Here is a 19,070-nt window from a genome sequence, read left to right as displayed (position 1 = left end):
GTTGTTGCATTTTTCTTTTTCCTACCTTTCATTATTTTTTGTCTTACCTTTCATTATTTTTATTCTTACCTTTCATTATTCTTATTCTTACCTTTCATTATTCTTATTCTTACCTTTCATTGTTCTTATTCTTACCTTTCATTTCTCTTGTTGCATTTTTCTTTTTCTTACCTTTCATAATTTTTATTTTCTTTCATTGTTCTTATTCTTTCCTTTTTTCTTTTTTTTTAGCTCTTTTTTATTTTTGAGAGCACATGGACGTTATTAATTGATCGAAATAACGCAAACTAAATATATAGGTACATGGATAACTGTTGAGCCTGGTGTTGGCGCTAGCTTGGGACCATAGGATCCTGGTTTCGAATCCCGGTCGATCGCTGAATTAACACCAGGGTGGTTGACTCAGCCTGTCATCCTTCCGAGGTCGGCAAATTGAGTGCCAGCTTGTTGGGATGAATGATCACGGTGTGTACCCCGGTTTATAATAGGTACGCCGTATCCCTGCGCATCGAAGAGGCGACTAAGGGTTGGCGTCAGGAAGGGCATCCGGCCATAAAAACATTGCCTCAAACAGGGCCCCACAAGGTCATGGGGCCTGCAAGGCCAACCCCCACTCTAGCGGGGAAAAATGGCCGTAAAACGAACATTCATTCATTCATTCACGGATAACTGTTGAACGTAATCTGCAAAACTAACAATTTGAGCACAAAACTTGATGATTGTTTGTTTCTTTCGTTGACTTGGCAGATCACACACGATAATTTGTAATCTTCAATCGATCCTGCTTTTTTTGATATAAAAACCCTGTTGTGTTGAGAAAAATCAAGTGAAGCAACCCAAAATAAATGAGTGCTTTTGATAATGTTTTAAAATGAATCCTAAAATATTTTATTTTGATTGCTGAACTCGCATATAAAGTCCTGCCTGTTGAGTAATTTACATGTTCTGAAGCGCAACAATTGCTTGTTATCCTTTCCTTGTCATATCAGTAGCATTCTTTGGAACGTCCATTGATACCTTTGGTTTATAATTTGGTCATCATTCTGAATATGAAATTAATTTTCTGTTATTTTTGTTTTATTTTGTGTAGCGGTTCTGCTCAACTTCAGACACCAAGTCCCTGATGCAGTGCTTGAAGCAAAACAAGAACAACGAGATGATGGATCCAAAGTGCAAGCAGATGATCACAAAGCGCCAGATCACGCAGTACTCTGGTAACCCAACTTTCTTGAACATGCTGTGTGACCTGACCCCATGGGGATCCAAAACGCAAGAGTAAGGGGGATTTATCTGTGATAACATTCACACTCATTCCATTTTTTGTTGCTATTTGTACATTTCATTCTTGGGAATGATGCCTGGCGTTGGCTTAGCGGTTAGGGTGCCAGCTTGGGATCCTAGGATCCTGGGTTCGAATCCCGGTCAATCGCTGAATTAACGCCAGGGGGGTTGACTCAGCCTGTCATCCTTCCGAGGTCGGCAAATTGAGTACCAGCTTGCTGGGATGAATGATCACGGTGTGTACCCCGATTCAGAATAGGCACACTGTATCCCTGCGCATCGTAAGAGCGTGACCAAGGGTTGGCGCCAGGAAGGGCATCCGGCCATAAAAACATTGCCTCAAACAGGGAACCATGATTGTCATGGGGCCCGCAAGGCTAACCCCCGCTCTAGCGGGGAAAAATGGCCTTAAAACGATCATTCATTCATATTGTTACGGATCGCGGATTAGATGTTATTTACCGAGCGGTGGTATTGCCGCGACCTAACAATTCCCCCGATTCTTCCCCAACTCACCCGATTCCACCCGACGTTGACCAAGTCGTGCTATGCTAAATCAATGATTTGGAAAGGACACAACGACTGGGATAAATGAAACGACACAAGGGGTACAGTTCTCAAGACCTCCGGAGGAGGATATAATTGGTGGTGGAGAAAAGGGGTAGATTACAAGGTATGAGGTAAAGCACAGAAGAGATAGGCACTTAGACACAATCTTATCTATCCCAGACAGACCACAGACAAACGGAACAAGACTGACTTACACAGGGATTGATGGCAGGGAAGGACAGGCAGTCGATAGCACAAGGTGCACCTTGGCTCAGGGACAGGATACAGCTCAGTCTTTGGGAGGTCTCTCGGCGCTCGGAGGGTGCGTCCTTTCTCCTTCAGCTCTGCGCGCATCTTACGTCACCTCCCTCTTCCTGCGCATGCTCAGCGGGGGGTGACACGCCCTCGGCTCGTTGGCTCCGCCCCAGATGGGATCGGTCCGCCGCCTCTATTGGGTGCGGGGGTTGCCGGGCTCCGCCCTTGACGAGGAGCTGACAGCGAGCCCCTACTTGGTAACCCCGTCGAGCACATGGTCGATGGCGGCTCGCTGGAAAGGCTTGGTGCCCTCCCAACACCCCCTACCAACCAAGCCGGAGTGAGGACGCGCACTCCCCGCGCTGCCGCCGCTGTTGTTGTTGTTGCTGTTGCTGTTGTTGCTGTTGCTGAACCGTGAGGAAGAGCTGCGGGGAGGTATTGGGAGGTCCTAAACTTCCTAACGGTGCCATACAATCACATTCTGGTGCAACGAAGAGTCAGAGTTAATGGAAACGAGTCCTTAACTGACATAAACTAAGAATAACTAGAAAGATGTCCTATAGTTGTCTACGTGAGATGCGGTGGACCTGGATGCGACATTTAATGGGGGAAATAGGGGGAGGTCGGGTCTGCAGAGTGTTGTTTACAGGAAATGGGACTAGGGAATGGGGGATTGGGGATAGTTGGGAAGTATGGAGGAAATAGGGGAATATTTACAAGCGGATATGGATGGATGTCAATCTCATATCCGCAACATTGCACCCTTCTCTACCTCGGGGCGTCCCGACCCGATAAATTTTTACTTACTTTAGTGTGGCACTCAGATGTAGTTCCCTCTACTATTAACTCAACCCTGAGTGCGACAGTTTTACAGATGTTCACAAATGAGTAAATATGTCCCCCTGCGACGTTGCACCCTTCTCCTCACAGAAACACACCCACAGGATAACCGAATCGCGGAAAGCATCCTCAAACTAAACATACAGCCGGTAGGGAGCATTATTTACACAAGACTGATATTTACACTACGATCCAGGACCTGTTCTTTGAGGAACACATGCAGATGTTATGCATAGAGAGAGAGCACGCATGCCAGCATCGATACACCAACCCACGAGTGCCCTGTGGCCCTACGGCCTTTAATAATGTGCAGAGCACCCCGTCCAAGCACCAAAAGCACCACCCCATACACACAGTCAGCACCATCCGGTGCACCAATAAAGTGTTCATAAAAATGCACAATTAAGTGTCCATGGTCACCGGTGGTGTCGCAGCCGGCCGATGTTCTGCCACTGGTCTTGCCTTCTTTGAGTGCACTTGGCCTTCTGGCTTCTTTAAAAATAAAGAAAGGCGCCAACCGCGTCCATTTCTAAATTGTGGCCGTCAGGGGGGCCAACTAAAAGTGGTTCACCTGTATGGCATAGGTGCCACGCTGCCCCAAAGGTCCATCAACGGGTGGTGCTTGCCCGCAACAGAAATGCGGTCCATTGTGGGCGGCCACAAAAATTGCGGTCCATATGGTGTATCGATCCAGGCAGCAAGCAGCAAAAGTACAGGCCCACAACTGCGGAGCCAGCACCTCTCTCTCCTCTCTCTCTGCCCCAAAGCCAGATCCTCGGAGGTGGGAGACAAAAGAAAGCAAGTGAGTAAGGTGGTAAGGGCGCAAAAGTGCACGCAATACAAGGTAATGCACACTGGGGGCACATGGGAACCAGGTGAGACGGGTACGTTCCTACCGTACGCCCCCCCCCCCCCCACCAGGTAACCTACATTGCCCCTCCCTTACCCCTTACTGTATCCACAAAACACAACACTACCCATAAACATCTACTTTACACATCAACAAACGTCCCTACTGTCTTCCCCGTTCCTCCCATAAACCAAATTCGTCTTCTCTCCCTCCTAACCAATCAAATTTGCCATTTCCAACTCTCATCAAAATTTGCCATCTCCAACTCAACATCAAAATTTGCCATCACCAATTCATCATCAGTCCCTCCTAGGGAGGGAGAGATGGAATCACCCCAATGTCTCATCCACGTCGTGATGCGTCTCACAAATCCACACAGCAATTCTCATTTCCTGCAACACAAAACAAAGAAAACACAGGTGTGGAGTCATCATCATCACCTCAGGTAAGTGGCTGCGTATGGTGCGACAGGTTCATCAATCCTAACTATTTCCTAAATGACTTTAACAACTTTACATTACCCGGGGTCTTTCCCTGCCAATCCATTGGCCAACTTACACTATGGGTTCTAAAAACCAATTCCCATTGACCAAACTGTGGTGCTTTTCAATTTGGGGTCTCACTCCCCCGATTCATCTCCCGGTGCCCTCGCACAATTTCTGGGCTGTGACGTGTAGCTCTCCCAGCAGGTCTACCCACCTGCACACCTCCACCACTGTAGTTGCCACCCGAGCTTACCTGCTCCTCACCCTAACCTAACTAACTGGGGAAGGCCCTCTCGCACTCTCACCCCCTCAGTGCCCTCTCTGGCACGGGCTGCCCGATCCACACCCGGGATCCTCAGGCACCCACTGACACTAACGGCTCCCAGAGCCCACCTGCGGCCTCACCTGGCCGACATCCTCACAGTGGTGGAGTGCCCAAACCAACTACACACACTAACAGGCTACACGCCCAGCCATTTCCACAACACTAATGCACCCATCCACAATACCATTCTGCAACCGCACCACAAATGCCAATATCCAACCACAATTTACCTATACCTTCTAACTACTCTTTAAACTACCCTCCCCGGGTACTCGTGAAGAGGAGTCCACTCTTCCCCCATCCACACCTTCGCACCATGCACACCACTCCATACCACTTACTCCAACTCTCTCCACACCACTCATTCCAATACTCCATGTATTCCACACACCTGTACTTGCACACCTGTGCTCTCATACTTGGTGCCACCTGCACCCTTCTCTCCCCCAAGCGCATTCGCGCTGATCCACAACACTCACTACTCATACACTGCTCCACACACCTGTTCAGTTGTACACCTGTGCAATCACACCTGTTCAATCACACCTGTTCAATCCTCAAACACACGGCATCATCTCATCTAACTACTCCCCTCTGAAACTTGCGCTTCCCAGTCGTCCCTTTAAACTATTGCGCTCCCACGTCATTATCATCCACTCTACTCTACCTGCGTCCCCACTACAGGTATCAGTCACTCACTAAACCTTAACGTTACATAATGTCATCTTCTAGGTCCCTACACACAATATCCTAACCCACCCGGGCTAGTTTTCACTGCCATAAACCCCATAATCTAGTGCGCATCTGCCCCCAAGTTTGTGAGGGATGACAGAGTTGCCATCCCACCACATCGGGCATCTCCCACTACCAATTTTGCACATCAAATTTCAACAAATCAAAAATTTGCCAATCACTACTCATCATCTGCCAATCATTACTGCCAATCCTTTGCCAATCATCAAATTTTGTTTTTCTAATTTCGGGGCCAAAACACTAACCTCATCATTACAGTCTCCTTACTAATGCCTCTCGGTGTGCCAATTAACTTCTAAAGCTCGGCTTCGTACAGCCAAGCCATGAATGCGGGTTGTTTGGTGCCAGCGGCTGGATACATCCCGCATTCGGTGCAGGGAAGGAGGTTTACCCGGGCCGAGGTCCCACGCACCATCTCGGCACGGAGCCATCCCATGGCCCGATCTCGACCTGCCGGAATGCCTCAACAAAAAGTGGTCGCCATGACGACCCTTCCTATCGGGCTGCCCGCTCCGCCTAGTGGAGCACGGACGCGGCCGTTCAAAGCGAGGCCCAGCGTGGATCGCGTACGGCGGTCCTTTCGAACCCGCCGTGGCTCGGATCCCCGCTGGTTCTCGCGGCACGCGAAGCCCGGCACGCACCGAGGGCCCGATTCGGCTATAAGTCGCTCTAACCGCTAACCCGGTTACCGTCGATGCTTCACCTGCATGCTTACACGCATACGCTACCCCTTTCTTGCTCATACCTCCAGCTGTTCCCATGCTCCTCGTACCTTTCCTTCCACACCTCGCTACACTCATTCCACTCACAGACTTGGTCACACACCTGACCACCGAACACTTTGGCACACATTCGTCGCTCGCACACCTCACCAACACACCTCTTCGCGCCCCTTGCTCGGTCACCTCCTCTGTGACAATCACAGGTGTGCTTTCACTCGCACACCCAACCACGTGCCTCACGACCAACTCAAGTGTGCATTCCCACACACGCTCTACCATTCCAGGTGTGCATCCTTCCATTCCAGGTGTACATCCTCGCTCACCTGTCACAACTAACTCACGCTCCATGTCACTCTCACTACTCTCACCTCCACTCTCGGTCGCGCACTCACCCTTACTCTCGACAGCGCACTCTTTCCTCATGCACCCGTCTGTTACACACCTTTCTCGCGCACACTCTCCCGTTACACCCTCTGTAACACTCACCACAGGTGTACACTCTTCCTTACTTTTGACAGCGCACTCTTTCCCCATGCACCTGTCCGTCACACATCTTTCTCGCACACCCTCTCCCGTTACATCCTCTGTAACACTCACCACAGGCGTGCATTCTCCCTTTACACCCTCCGTAACACTCCTCACTACGCGCTTCCATGTGCTCCCTCGCACACGCGCTACGACCGACTCACTCTCGACAGCACCCTCACTCCTTGGCACGCACTTTTTCCTCACACACCCCAGAGTCGGACTTTCTCGCACACCCCCTTTTTCGCACACCAGACCTGTCGCACACTTCACCAACGGCCTCTCACGAACACCCGGGTCCCTCTCGACCCCCAAGCTTATTAAATCACCTGGCGCATCATACGCACGACCATATTGGTCAGCACTTACACCGGGTCCTCTTTCTCTTCGCTTCTCCTCCATCACCTGCGAATCCCTCATCCGGTTAATGAGCACATCATCACGATCCGAACACAGACTTTGGACCAATTATTTTACCTCCTCTTTTATCTCTTTCTTATCCCCTCTCCGTCGCTTCTTAATTTCGCTCACCCCTTCTTCCACTTCTTCTAATTTCTGCTTCACCTCTTTTATTTCCCGGTGCGTCTCCTCAAGTTCGTCCTCTAAGGCTACCTTGACCGTTTCCATGTGCGTCCTCACCTGCCGGTCCTTCGTCTCCATTACCTCTGTCACCTCGTCCAACCTCGTTGTCAGTCCCTCACGTACCATCTGACATTGCCTCTGTGTCGCTATCAAGTCATTTTTTATGTCGTTTTGTGTCGCTCTTAACCCTCCTAGTACCGCAGTGTTCCTTTGAACCTGCTCCGTTAGTTCTTTTTGTCCCTCCGTCAGCTGTTCCACTTCCAGCGTCAACTCCTCTATGCCACCTTGCAATTTTACAGTCCCCTTTCTCACCTCTTTCTCCATGCGCTCCTTACAGTGCCTCACCTCCTCGCGCACTCCTCCGACCTCACTCACACCTCTTCTGATCTCCTCTCCCATCACTTGCATCTCCTGCCCAGATGCCACCCTCATCTGCTCCATTTCCTCCCTGTGAGCATCCAATTTAGTTTCTACCCCCATTCTGACCCCCTCTATCTGCTGCCCCATCTTTTTAACTTCCCTTTCCGCTTGGTCCCTCATGTCCCTCAATTTGCCTTCCATACTGTTTTCTAACCCCTCTAACCCCCTTTGCATCCTTCCATTTGATTCTCTTGAGCGGCCATTCTGTTTTCTACCCCCGTTAACCCATGTTTCACCCCTTCTATTTGATTCTCTTGAGCGGCCATTCTGTTTTCTACCCCCATTAACCCATTCTTTACCTCTTTTATCCCATTGTCTAACCCCTCACCGGTACCCCTCGCTTCGTCCCTCATTACCCCCAATTGCTCACTCTGAGCCCTCATTTGCTCACTCTGAGCATCCATCCGGTTCCCCATTCCTAAAATTTGGTTTCTCATCCCCCTGTTCTCTTCCCTCTCCTCATCTGCCTTGACCATGAAGGCCTGCATCTGCTGCATGAATAGGCCCCAGTTCATTGGTGCTGCGGCCGCTGCTACGGTCACGGGCGCGGCAAAATTTGGTGCCGCTACCCCCACGTGCGCGAGGACGCCACTTTGCGCGCCTGAAGCCTCGTGCGCGAGGACGCCATTTTGCGAACCTGCCGCCCTCACTGCTTCGCTCTCCTCTTGTCCCTCAATTTGGTCCTGGATCGACCCTGCCTCACTCTCCTCTACCGGAACCCAGCCGTCTTGATCCGCCATAGCGTGACTTTCAAAATTCGGGTTTTTATTTTAAAACAAAACAAATTTCGGTTACTTGTAATTTTGAGCGCGTTAAGCGCGCTTCGGGTCCGATCTCATTCCTCGACATCAGTTGTTACGGATCGCGGATTAGATGTTATTTACCGAGCGGTGGTATTGCCGCGACCTAACAATTCCCCCGATTCTTCCCCAACTCACCCGATTCCACCCGACGTTGACCAAGTCGCGCTATGCTAAATCAATGATTTGGAAAGGACACAACGACTGGGATAAATGAAACGACACAAGGGGTACAGTTCTCAAGACCTCCGGAGGAGGATATAATTGGTGGTGGAGAAAAGGGGTAGATTACAAGGTATGAGGTAAAGCACAGAAGAGATAGGCACTTAGACACAATCTTATCTATCCCAGACAGACCACAGACAAACGGAACAAGACTGACTTACACAAGGATTGATGGCAGGGAAGGACAGGCAGTCGATAGCACAAGGTGCACCTTGGCTCAGGGACAGGATACAGCTCAGTCTTTGGGAGGTCTCTCGGCGCTCGGAGGGTGCGTCCTTTCTCCTTCAGCTCTGCGCGCATCTTACGTCACCTCCCTCTTCCTGCGCATGCTCAGCGGGGGGTGACACGCCCTCGGCTCGTTGGCTCCGCCCCAGATGGGATCGGTCCGCCACCTCTATTGGGTGCGGGGGTTGCCGGGCTCCGCCCTTGACGAGGAGCTGACAGCGAGCCCCTACTTGGTAACCCCGTCGAGCACATGGTCGATGGCGGCTCGCTGGAAAGGCTTGGTGCCCTCCCAACACCCCCTACCAACCAAGCCGGAGTGAGGACGCGCACTCCCCGCGCCGCCGCCGCTGTTGTTGTTGCTGTTGCTGTTGTTGTTGCTGTTGCTGAACCGTGAGGAAGAGCTGCGGGGAGGTATTGGGAGGTCCTAAACTTCCTAACGGTGCCATACAATCACATTCTGGTGCAACGAAGAGTCAGAGTTAATGGAAACGAGTCCTTAACTGACATAAACTAAGAATAACTAGGAAGATGTCCTATAGTTGTCTACGTGAGATGCGGTGGACCTGGATGCGACATTTAATGGGGGAAATAGGGGGAGGTCGGGTCTACAGAGTGTTGTTTACAGGAAATGGGACTAGGGAATGGGGGATTGGGGATAGTTGGGAAGTATGGAGGAAATAGGGGAATATTTACAAGCGGATATGGATGGATGCCAATCTCATATCCGCAACAATATTGTTGCGGTCCGCGGATTAGATGTTATTTTACCGAGCGGAGGTATAACCGCGGCCGAACAGTTGTTCCCTGACTAAACCCGATTCACCCAAAACGTTGGCCGTATCGCGCCACCGCTATTCAATCGGGAAAAGACTAAGACGACACGGATGTGAAGAAAAGGAAGACGAAGGCAAAGAAAGGTTTGAAATACGATTACTATTTATTACTATTTACAGGCTCAAAGTAACCAAGGAGAAGGAAAGATAAGAAAATAATATACAGAAGCTTTTAGAGACACAGGGAAAATACTAGCTTATACAGACTTAATTATCTACCCAGGACAGAACAAACAAAGACGACTCACACGGGGAATGATGATAGGAATTGGCTGGAAGGAGGTGTGTGGCTGTAGGGGGAGGACGGCACGGAGCTGGCTGGAGCTTGATCCCGCACGGGACGTCGGGCTGGACCTCGACGGCCGCTGATGCCACCGAGCCTGTCGTGTGCGCGGGATCACGGGTCGGAGCTGCTTGGTGGAGCCGACGCGCTGGTGGGGGGTCTGGCGTGATGGGTTCTCTCCTCTCTGTTTCTTGGTCCAACCACTCTTTCTCCACCGACAACTCAACGCAACCACTCAACGCAACCACTGACCACCCCTGACGACCAACTCAGCTCTTGTCATGGACCTCTCTACGCGCTCTGTTCTGACGACCCAGCTCTTTCCTTGGACTCATCTCTTGTCTCTCGTGGGGGCATCCCGCCGCGTGTTATATAGGCCCCGCCCCTCAACCTTTTCGAACCTCCCCCAAACGTTCTCTCTCCGCCCTCTCAAGCCAAACCCCTTGTTCATGGTTGGTCGAGTGGGGCTGGCTCACTCCTCCCCTCTCTGACGAGGTGGGGACCCGCCTTTCTTCCCCAACCCTGCCTCGTGGCCAATGGTGGTTGAAGAAAACCGCCCAAAATGCAGTTGGCCATTGAAATGAAATGAAAGGGGATCTACTCTTATTTCACTTGGTGCAATGGAGTATTTAAATTAATGGGAGACACAGCCTTACCCTAAGACACATAATAAGATATAAGCTACTGAACAAGGGTTTTATCGGGTCCTGCAATGTGGTGTTTCATGGAATAACTACCGAGACGCCCTTTGACCTTTACACTACGGAGGTATTTACAAGGATCATGACATTTACAAAGGGTGATCTTTACAACAATTTACACTACAACAACAACAAAAAAAAAAAACCATTCTCATATCCACAACACTGCACCCTCCTCCTCTTAGGCACAGCCCGGGCCTACAACTTTTATTTAGTGTGACACGTAGGTGTAGTTCCCTCTACTTTTAACCTGACCCTGAGTGCGACAGTTTTAAAACATAAATAAATGTGTCCCGCTGCTCCATTGCACCCTGCCTAACAGACACGCCCACAGTTAACCGAATTGCGGAATGGTCTTCAAACTATACATTGACGGTGGGGAGCATTATTTACAATTGACACTACTTTTATTTACAAAACTAACCCAGGACCTGTAATTGTTCTTTCTGGGGGGGAGACAGTCTGCTCTGCATCAATGCACCATGAAAGCACCTATAACGCACCAACACACCCTCAAGCACCAATCGGTGCAGTCACCACAGTTAAATAAAAATAAAATCAACAACCCCTAACCCTGCAGGTGGTCTCTTGCTCTTCGGCTCTCTCTGCTGGCTATTTACTTTCTTCCAGATGTTGTCTTTTTCCTTTGCTGGCGGCCTATTTGCAATAAAGTAAAATGCACCCAACGTGTCCCTTTTATTTTCTTTATTTATGGCCCACAGGGCCGACTAGTGTGGTTCACCTGTGGGGCATCGGTGCCCTGTGGCCAAGGTCCGCCAGCAAGATTTCGGGCCTTCATGGCCGGTTCCAGCAGAGGGGCCATGCCCCAACCCATGGGGTCCATACGTGGTGCTCGGCCACAGGCATGTGGTCCATAATGTGGTGCATCGATGCAGACAGCTGGTTCTGGGAATTTCGGGCGCACAATGGCCGACTCACGCACGCTCCCCTCGGCGCCCAATGGCGCACAGGTCATGTGGGAGACAAAAGGGGGAAGACAAATGAGCGAGGGGTAAGGTCACAAGGGTACACATCAATAAGGCAATGCAAGGCGGAATGCGTACGGAGAGCGAAGTGAGAAAGCTCGTCCCTACCGTACGTCACCCCCCTGTCACCTACACTACCCTTGCCCTTACCCCATATGTACAAAATCTACACATTTACAAATTCGTCACTACTGTCACGTCTTCCCCATATTTCTTCTATTCCAAATTCGTCACCACAATCCCTCTAGCTAAAATTTGCCATCACCCAATTCGTCATCAATCCTCATAAGGAGGAAGAGATGGAACATCAAGCACAATGTCACACCCACGTCATGATGCGTCTCACATTCCAAACATCTGCATCATAAAAAATAATCAAACATGGCATGGTGTGGAGGTACGTCATCTCAGGTGAGTGGATGCAGATGGTGCGAGGAGACTCCAATCCTAACTATCCTCTAAATGACTTTAACACACTTTACTCTACCCGGGGTCTTTCCCTGCCAATCCATTGGCCAACTTACACTATGGGTTCTAAAAACCAATTCCCATTGACCAAACTGTGGTGCTTCTCAATTTGGGGTCTCACTCCCCCGATTCATCTCCCGGTGCCCTTGCACAATTTCTGGGCTGTGACGTGTAGCTCTCCCAGCAGGTCTACCCACCTGCACACCTCCACCACTGCAGTTGCCACCCGAGCTTACCTAGCTCCTCACCCTAACCTAACTAACTGGGGAAGGCCCCTCCTGGCTCTGTCACCCCACTCAGTGCCCTCTGGCACTGGGCTACCCGGGTCCGTCCTCCGGATCCTCGGGCCCCATCCACAACAACGCTACCGGCTCCCATAGCCCACCTGCGGCCTCACCTGGCCGACATCCTCACAGTGGTGGAGTGCCCAAACCAACTACACACACTAACAGGCTACACGCCCAGCCATTTCCACAACACTAATGCACCCATCCAAATACCATTCTTCCACCCGCACCACAGATGCCAATATCCAACCACAATTTACCTATACCCTCTACCTAACACTTACACTACCCGCCCCGGGTATTCGTGATGGGGGTCCACTCTTCCCCCATTCACACCTTCGCACCATCCACTCCACTCCACAATTTCCACCATACTCACTCCACGACCATCCATTCCAATACGCCATATATCCCACACTCCATGTATTCCACACAACCATTTATTCCATACACCTGTTCCATACATTCCATACAACAAAACAATTTCCAGCTGCTTGTAATTTTGAGCGCGTTAAGCGCGCTTCGGGCCTCGTATCTCACTCCCCGACACCAATTTGTTGCTGTAATAACACAATTGGTGTCCAAAATTTGGGCTTAATTGTTCGAATCCCAACTCCTGACTACCAATTTGTTGCGGTCCGCGGATTAGATGTTATTTTACCGAGCGGAGGTATAACCGCGGCCGAACAGTTGTTCCCTGACTAAACCCGATTCACCCGATTCACCCAAAACGTTGGCCGTATCGCGCCACCGCTATTCAATCGGGAAAAGACTAAGACGACACGGATGTGAAGAAAAGGAAGACGAAGGCAAAGAAAGGTTTGAAATACGATTACTATTTATTACTATTTACAGGCTCAAAGTAACCAAGGAGAAGGAAAGATAAGAAAATAATATACAGAAGCTTTTAGAAACAGGGAAAATACTAGCTTATACAGACTTAATTATCTACCCAGGACAGAACAAACAAAGACGACTCACACGGGGAATGATGATAGGAATTGGCTGGAAGGAGGTGTGTGGCTGGAGGGGGAGGACGGCACGGAGCTGGCTGGAGCTTGATCCCGCACGGGACGTCGGGCTGGACCTCGACGGCCGCTGATGCCACCGAGCCTGTCGTGTGCGCGGGATCACGGGTCGGAGCTGCTTGGTGGAGCCGACGCGCTGGTGGGGGGTCTGGCGTGACGGGTTCTCTCCTCTCTCTTTCTTGGTCCAACCACTCTTTCTCCACCGACAACTCAACGCAACCACTCAACGCAACCACTGACCACCCCTGACGACCAACTCAGCTCTTGTCATGGACCTCTCTACGCGCTCTGTTCTGACGACCCAGCTCTTTCCTTGGACTCATCTCTTGTCTCTCGTGGGGGCGTCCCGCCGCGGGTTATATAGGCCCCGCCCCTCAACCTTTTCTAACCTCCCCCAAACGTTCTCTCTCCGCCCTCTCAAGCCAAACCCCTTGTTCATGGTTGGTCGAGTGGGGCTGGCTCACTCCTCCCCTCTCTGACGAGGTGGGGACCCGCCTTTCTTCCCCAACCCTGCCTCGTGGTCAATGGTGGTTGAAGAAAACCGCCCAAAATGCAGTTGGCCATTGAAATGAAATGAAAGGGGATCTACTCTTATTTCACTTGGTGCAATGGAGTATTTAAATTAATGGGAGACACAGCCTTACCCTAAGACACATAATAAGATATAAGCTACTGAACAAGGGTTTTATCGGGTCCTGCAATGTGGTGTTTCATGGAATAACTACCGAGACGCCCTTTGACCTTTACACTACGGAGGTATTTACAAGGATCATGACATTTACAAAGGGTGATCTTTACAACAATTTACACTACAACAACAAAAAAAACAAACCATTCTCATATCCACAACAATATTCATTCTTGGGAATGATGGGAAAGGAACATTGTATTTTAAGATGCTGCGGTGTGTACATGCACAATACCAAAATGCTATCTTATCGTCTGATCCTCTCTTCTCGGGCCTTTAATCCATACATACAGTATATATACTGGTGTTGGGCCAGCGGCTAGGGTGCCAGCTTAGGATCCTAGGATCCTGGGTTCGAATCCCGGTCGATCGCTGAATTAACGCCAGGGGGGTTGACTCAGCCTGTCATCCTTCCGAGGTCAGCTAATTGAGTACCAGTTCACTGGTAATTCCCTGCTTGTCGTAAAAGGCGACAAAAAGGGTTGGCGGCAGGAAGGGCATCCGGCCGTAAAACATTGCTTCAAAAAGGGGACCAAAAAACAACAACAACCACAGTCCCCGAAAAAGGCCAACCCCCGCTTTGCGGGGAAAAATGGCCACTAAAGGTGTTTTTTTTTGTTTTTTTTAATACAATATATATACTAGCAACTGCTTTTCTATTCCCAGGATAATGTTTGAGCAAGACCAAAGTGGAGAGGCTGAAAACTAGAATCCGATTGGTGTAAGGTTCAAGTGATTTAAAATTGATGTCATGGAAAGTCATGGAAAGTGGAATTATCCCAATAGTTCAATTAGCTTGAGCTTCCTAGTTTATTTTTAGATTTTTATATACTATTGTGGATTGGCTCGCTACGCTCGCCTCACCACATGTTCCCACAGAGGCGTGGGCTTGTTTTAACTGAGGATAATGACCTGACAACTTGAGTTGGTGTGTTGTCCTGATTTACACCAATCAAAATACAAACATTTCTTTTGTATAAATTTATTTGTAATATTGGTGTTATTATTTATTTGCAATTTATTTGTAATAAAAAAGGTCCAAGTTGTGTAAAGTTCTAAATGGTCAAAGGTCCAAGCTGTCTGTCTCATGGGTCTAAAGTGTCTTATGGATCTTTGGGGTCTTAAGAATCTTCGTGGTCTTGAATGGTCTTTATGGTATTTTGGGTCCTTTGGGTCCTCTTGGTCTTTTGGGTCCTCTTGGTCTTTTGGGTCCTCTTGGTCTTTTGGGTCTTCAGGGTCTTTTGTCTTCGGGATCTTTTAGGGTCTTTGGGATATTTTGGGTCCTTGAGGTCTCTTGGGTCTTGAAGGGTCTGTTGTGTCCTCTTGATCTTTGGGGTCTTTTATGTATTCTGTTTTTTTTTTTTTTGGCCTTTTGGGTCATCTGGGTCTTTGAGGTAATGAGGTATTGTAGGGCATTGATGCTTTTTGGGGTATTCAGTGTCTTTAAGGGTCTTCAGGGTCTTATGGATCCTCTGGGTCTTTGGGGTATTTTGGGTCTTTCTGGGTCTTGGTGGTCTTGAGGGTCTTTGGGGACTTAAAGGGTCTTCAACGGTCTAAGGGGTCTCAGCAGTCTAAAGGGTCGAAAGGTATCCACCAACAGTATGTAATAGACGTACATAATTAATAGACAGGCAACCAACATTCAAACTATGTAATTAATATATGTATATCTTTGTCTTTCCCTCGCGGTCCCCATGTGCTGATTTTGTCTTTCCCTCGCGGTCCCCATGTGCTGTTTTTGTCTTTCCCTCGCGGTCCCCCTGTGCTGTCTTTGTCTTTCCCTCGTGGTCCCCATGTGCTGTCTTTGTCTTTCCCTCGTGGTCCCCATGTGCTGTCTTTGTCTTTCCCTCGTGGTCCCACTGTACTGTCTTTGTCTTTCCCTCGTGGTCCCACTGTACTGTCTTTGTCTTTCCCTCGTGGTCCCACTGTACTGTCTTTGTCTTTCCCTCGTGGTCCCCATGTGCTGTCTTTCCCTCGCGGTCCCCATGTGCTGTCTTTGTCTTTCCCTCGTGGTCCCCCTGTGCTGTCTTTGTCTTTCCCTCGTGGTCCCACTGTACTGTCTTTTACATAGTTACATAGTCTTTTACATATTACATATTACATAGTCCAATTACATAGACCAATTACATATTACATAGACCAATTACATAGTCTTTGTCTTTCCCTCGCGGTCCCCCTGTGCTGTCTTTGTCTTTCCCTCGTGGTCCCACTGTACTGTCTTTGTCTTTCCCTCGTGGTCCCCCTGTGCTGTCTTTGTCTTTCCCTCGTGGTCCCACTGTACTGTCTTTGTCTTTCCCTCGTGGTCCCCCTGTGCTGTCTTTGTCTTTCCCTCGTGGTCCCCATGTGCTGTCTTTGTCTTTCCCTCGTGGTCCCACTGTACTGTCTTTGTCTTTCCCTCGTGGTCCCCCTGTGCTGTCTTTGTCTTTCCCTCGTGGTCCCACTGTACTGTCTTTGTCTTTCCCTCGTGGTCCCCCTGTGCTGTCTTTGTCTTTCCCTCGTGGTCCCCCTGTGCTGTCTTTGTCTTTCCCTCGTGGTCCCCCTGTGCTGTCTTTGTCTTTCCCTCGTGGTCCCCATGTGCTGTCTTTGTCTTTCCCTCGTGGTCCCACTGTACTGTCTTTGTCTTTCCCTCGTGGTCCCCCTGTGCTGTCTTTGTCTTTCCCTCGTGGTTGTCAGCTCTTTCACGAGCCTCGATTCAGTATAGAAAAAAAAAAAAAAATATATATATATATATATATATATATATATATATATATATATATATATATATTGTTATGTTTGTGGGGGTAGAGGATGAAATACCATAGTACAGATAGGATTGTGTAGCATGGACTGTGGATGCGTAGGAGACATCTCAATGTATCAAGTAGGGAAACTGGAGCTGAAGATTGTTTGTGTCTTCACATGAGGGGTGGAGCTATGTTAACCTGGTGGAGATTAAAGTTGGTTTTCCCCAGTTTGTGATTGCCTCCTGTGGCTTTTCCCTATTTTTTTTTTTTTTTTTTTTTTACAACAAGGCCGGCCATAAAACCCTCGTTACAACAACAACAATAATCGACATAACTGCCGACAGAACCACAGAACATTCCCGTTCGGGCTAAACCCCGCCTAACTACCACCGACAGGGCCCGCACATGTGCCGATCAGCAAATAAACCCCGACTCCCTAAAATAAACCCCGAAATAAACAGAGTTATGACGTTTTCCGTATGTTTGTGCTGAGGGTTCTTTTTTGAATTTTTTTTTTCAACCTAAATTGCTTATAAAATGTTATATCACAAACACGACAAATAAATTTGTGCAAAATACACTGGAACCCCGCTATAACGAACACCAGTATTACGAACTTCCGGATATAACGAGCGAACTTCCTGTCCCCCGCATATTTAATGAGCTTCTATTGTTTAACGTAAGGCAAATCAATATGGCTACACCGTCCCGTAAACGCAAGATCTTGTCAGTTGAAGACAAGCTCCGTATCATTGATCGTCTGTCTTGGTGAGAAAGCAGCAAACCTTTCCAGAGAACCGATGAAGAAATTATCGCCTCCGTTCGTGAAACAACACTGCAGTGTGACATCGAAAGTGACTGATGACACCAATGAACCACAAGAAGTTCCAGCAACATCTGATGTAATTGCCGGACTTGAAACAGCACTTTCCTGGTTTGAAGGGCAACCAGTCGACAGCATTAAAGTTTTACAGCTCTGTCAGCTATTATCTTATGCACGCAAAGAAAACGCCACCTCCAAGAGTAAACAATCCAAGATTACCAGTTTCTTCACGCAGTAAATTGAACATTCGGTGAATATTACATGTACTTGAACATTTTATTTATGTACTTGAACATTACATGTACTTGAACAATGACACAACAGCAATGCTTTTTAAAGTTTTTTATTCGTACAATCGAACAATAAAATGTACATGAATGAACAATACAAAGAGTTTGTTGTTTTGCATATGAATAGGTGTGATAGTATGGTGATTCGTACGTTATTCAGTATTACAAACACTTCAAAATAACGAACTTTTTTTTATGTCTCCCGAGCAGTTCGTTATATCGGGGTTACAGTGTAATTGTTTGTATTATGATTGGTGTCAATCATGACCACACAGCAACTCGGGTAGTCATTATCTTCAGCTAAAATAAGCCTGTTCCTCCAACGACGTGTGGCGAGCCGAGCCAAGCTAATATATATATATTACGGTTTCGCCGCAACCCTCCTTGCCTTACCAAGGGGAGATTAAGCCCCTTGTTATTTTTGGGTCGTCGCAACCGCTAGATTTGAATCGCCACTCCCGGGCAGACGCAGGACAGGGTTTCGGGACAATTCTCGCACGTACCTAAGTACCTACGCCGCCGCAGAAGCAGGGATCAAGTCTCGCACGAACCACGCGTAATTTGAGTACGTCCGAGCGGATGGCGTACCACGTGGTCCGTGCAGTTATCTTATTATTGGAACCCGATTAGAGCGATATAATTCGTACCACGCTTAGTCAATAGATGGAAATGACGGGAACGATCAAATAGAAGGATGAACACAGGTTTATTTACAGCTATACAGGGCAAAGAGACACAGAGCAGGCACTTAAACAGTCTTCGCGTAAATAACCCAAACAACGGGCCCGTTCACACTCACAGGGGGAATGAAAGAAGGAGGGTTCATGCGCTGAACGTGCCGGCTCCGTTGTTCAGGGACAGCTCGCCCGGCGTGGCCCTCCGCGGTCACTGCATGTCCCTCGACGATGGCAGGCAGGCAGGCGGGAGGGATCCTTGCGGCATGTATCTCGAACAAAGGCAGGCAGGCGAATATGCGCGTCTCTCGCCCGGCTCGGCGGTTCCTCACAGCGCGATTAATCAACGGTGCGCTTTCACTCGCGTAACTCAATAAGGGATTTGCCCCAAGCTCAACCGAGCAATTAATTTGTTCAAGCGCCTTTTCCCTCAAAACTCGTTTGGC

General features: G+C 48.9%; 1 protein-coding gene across 1 annotated transcript in view; it reads left to right on the top strand.

Annotated features, from left to right (window-relative positions):
- GLG1 (golgi glycoprotein 1) overlaps positions 1 to 19,070 on the top strand; it is a 210,371-nt gene that overhangs the window by 171,999 nt on the left and 19,302 nt on the right. Inside the window, exon 20 of the mRNA XM_068126022.2 lies at positions 1,091 to 1,214. Coding sequence (XP_067982123.2) covers positions 1,091 to 1,214 — 124 coding nt within the window. The remainder of the gene's footprint in view (positions 1 to 1,090; positions 1,215 to 19,070) is intronic.

The sequence above is a fragment of the Myxine glutinosa genome, chromosome 10 (assembly GCF_964187855.1).
Source record: "Myxine glutinosa chromosome 10, kmMyxGlut1.1, whole genome shotgun sequence".
Lineage (NCBI taxonomy): Eukaryota > Metazoa > Chordata > Myxini > Myxiniformes > Myxinidae > Myxine > Myxine glutinosa.
The sequence above is the reverse complement of the archived record's forward strand: the minus strand, read 5'-3'. Positions and strand labels throughout refer to the sequence as shown.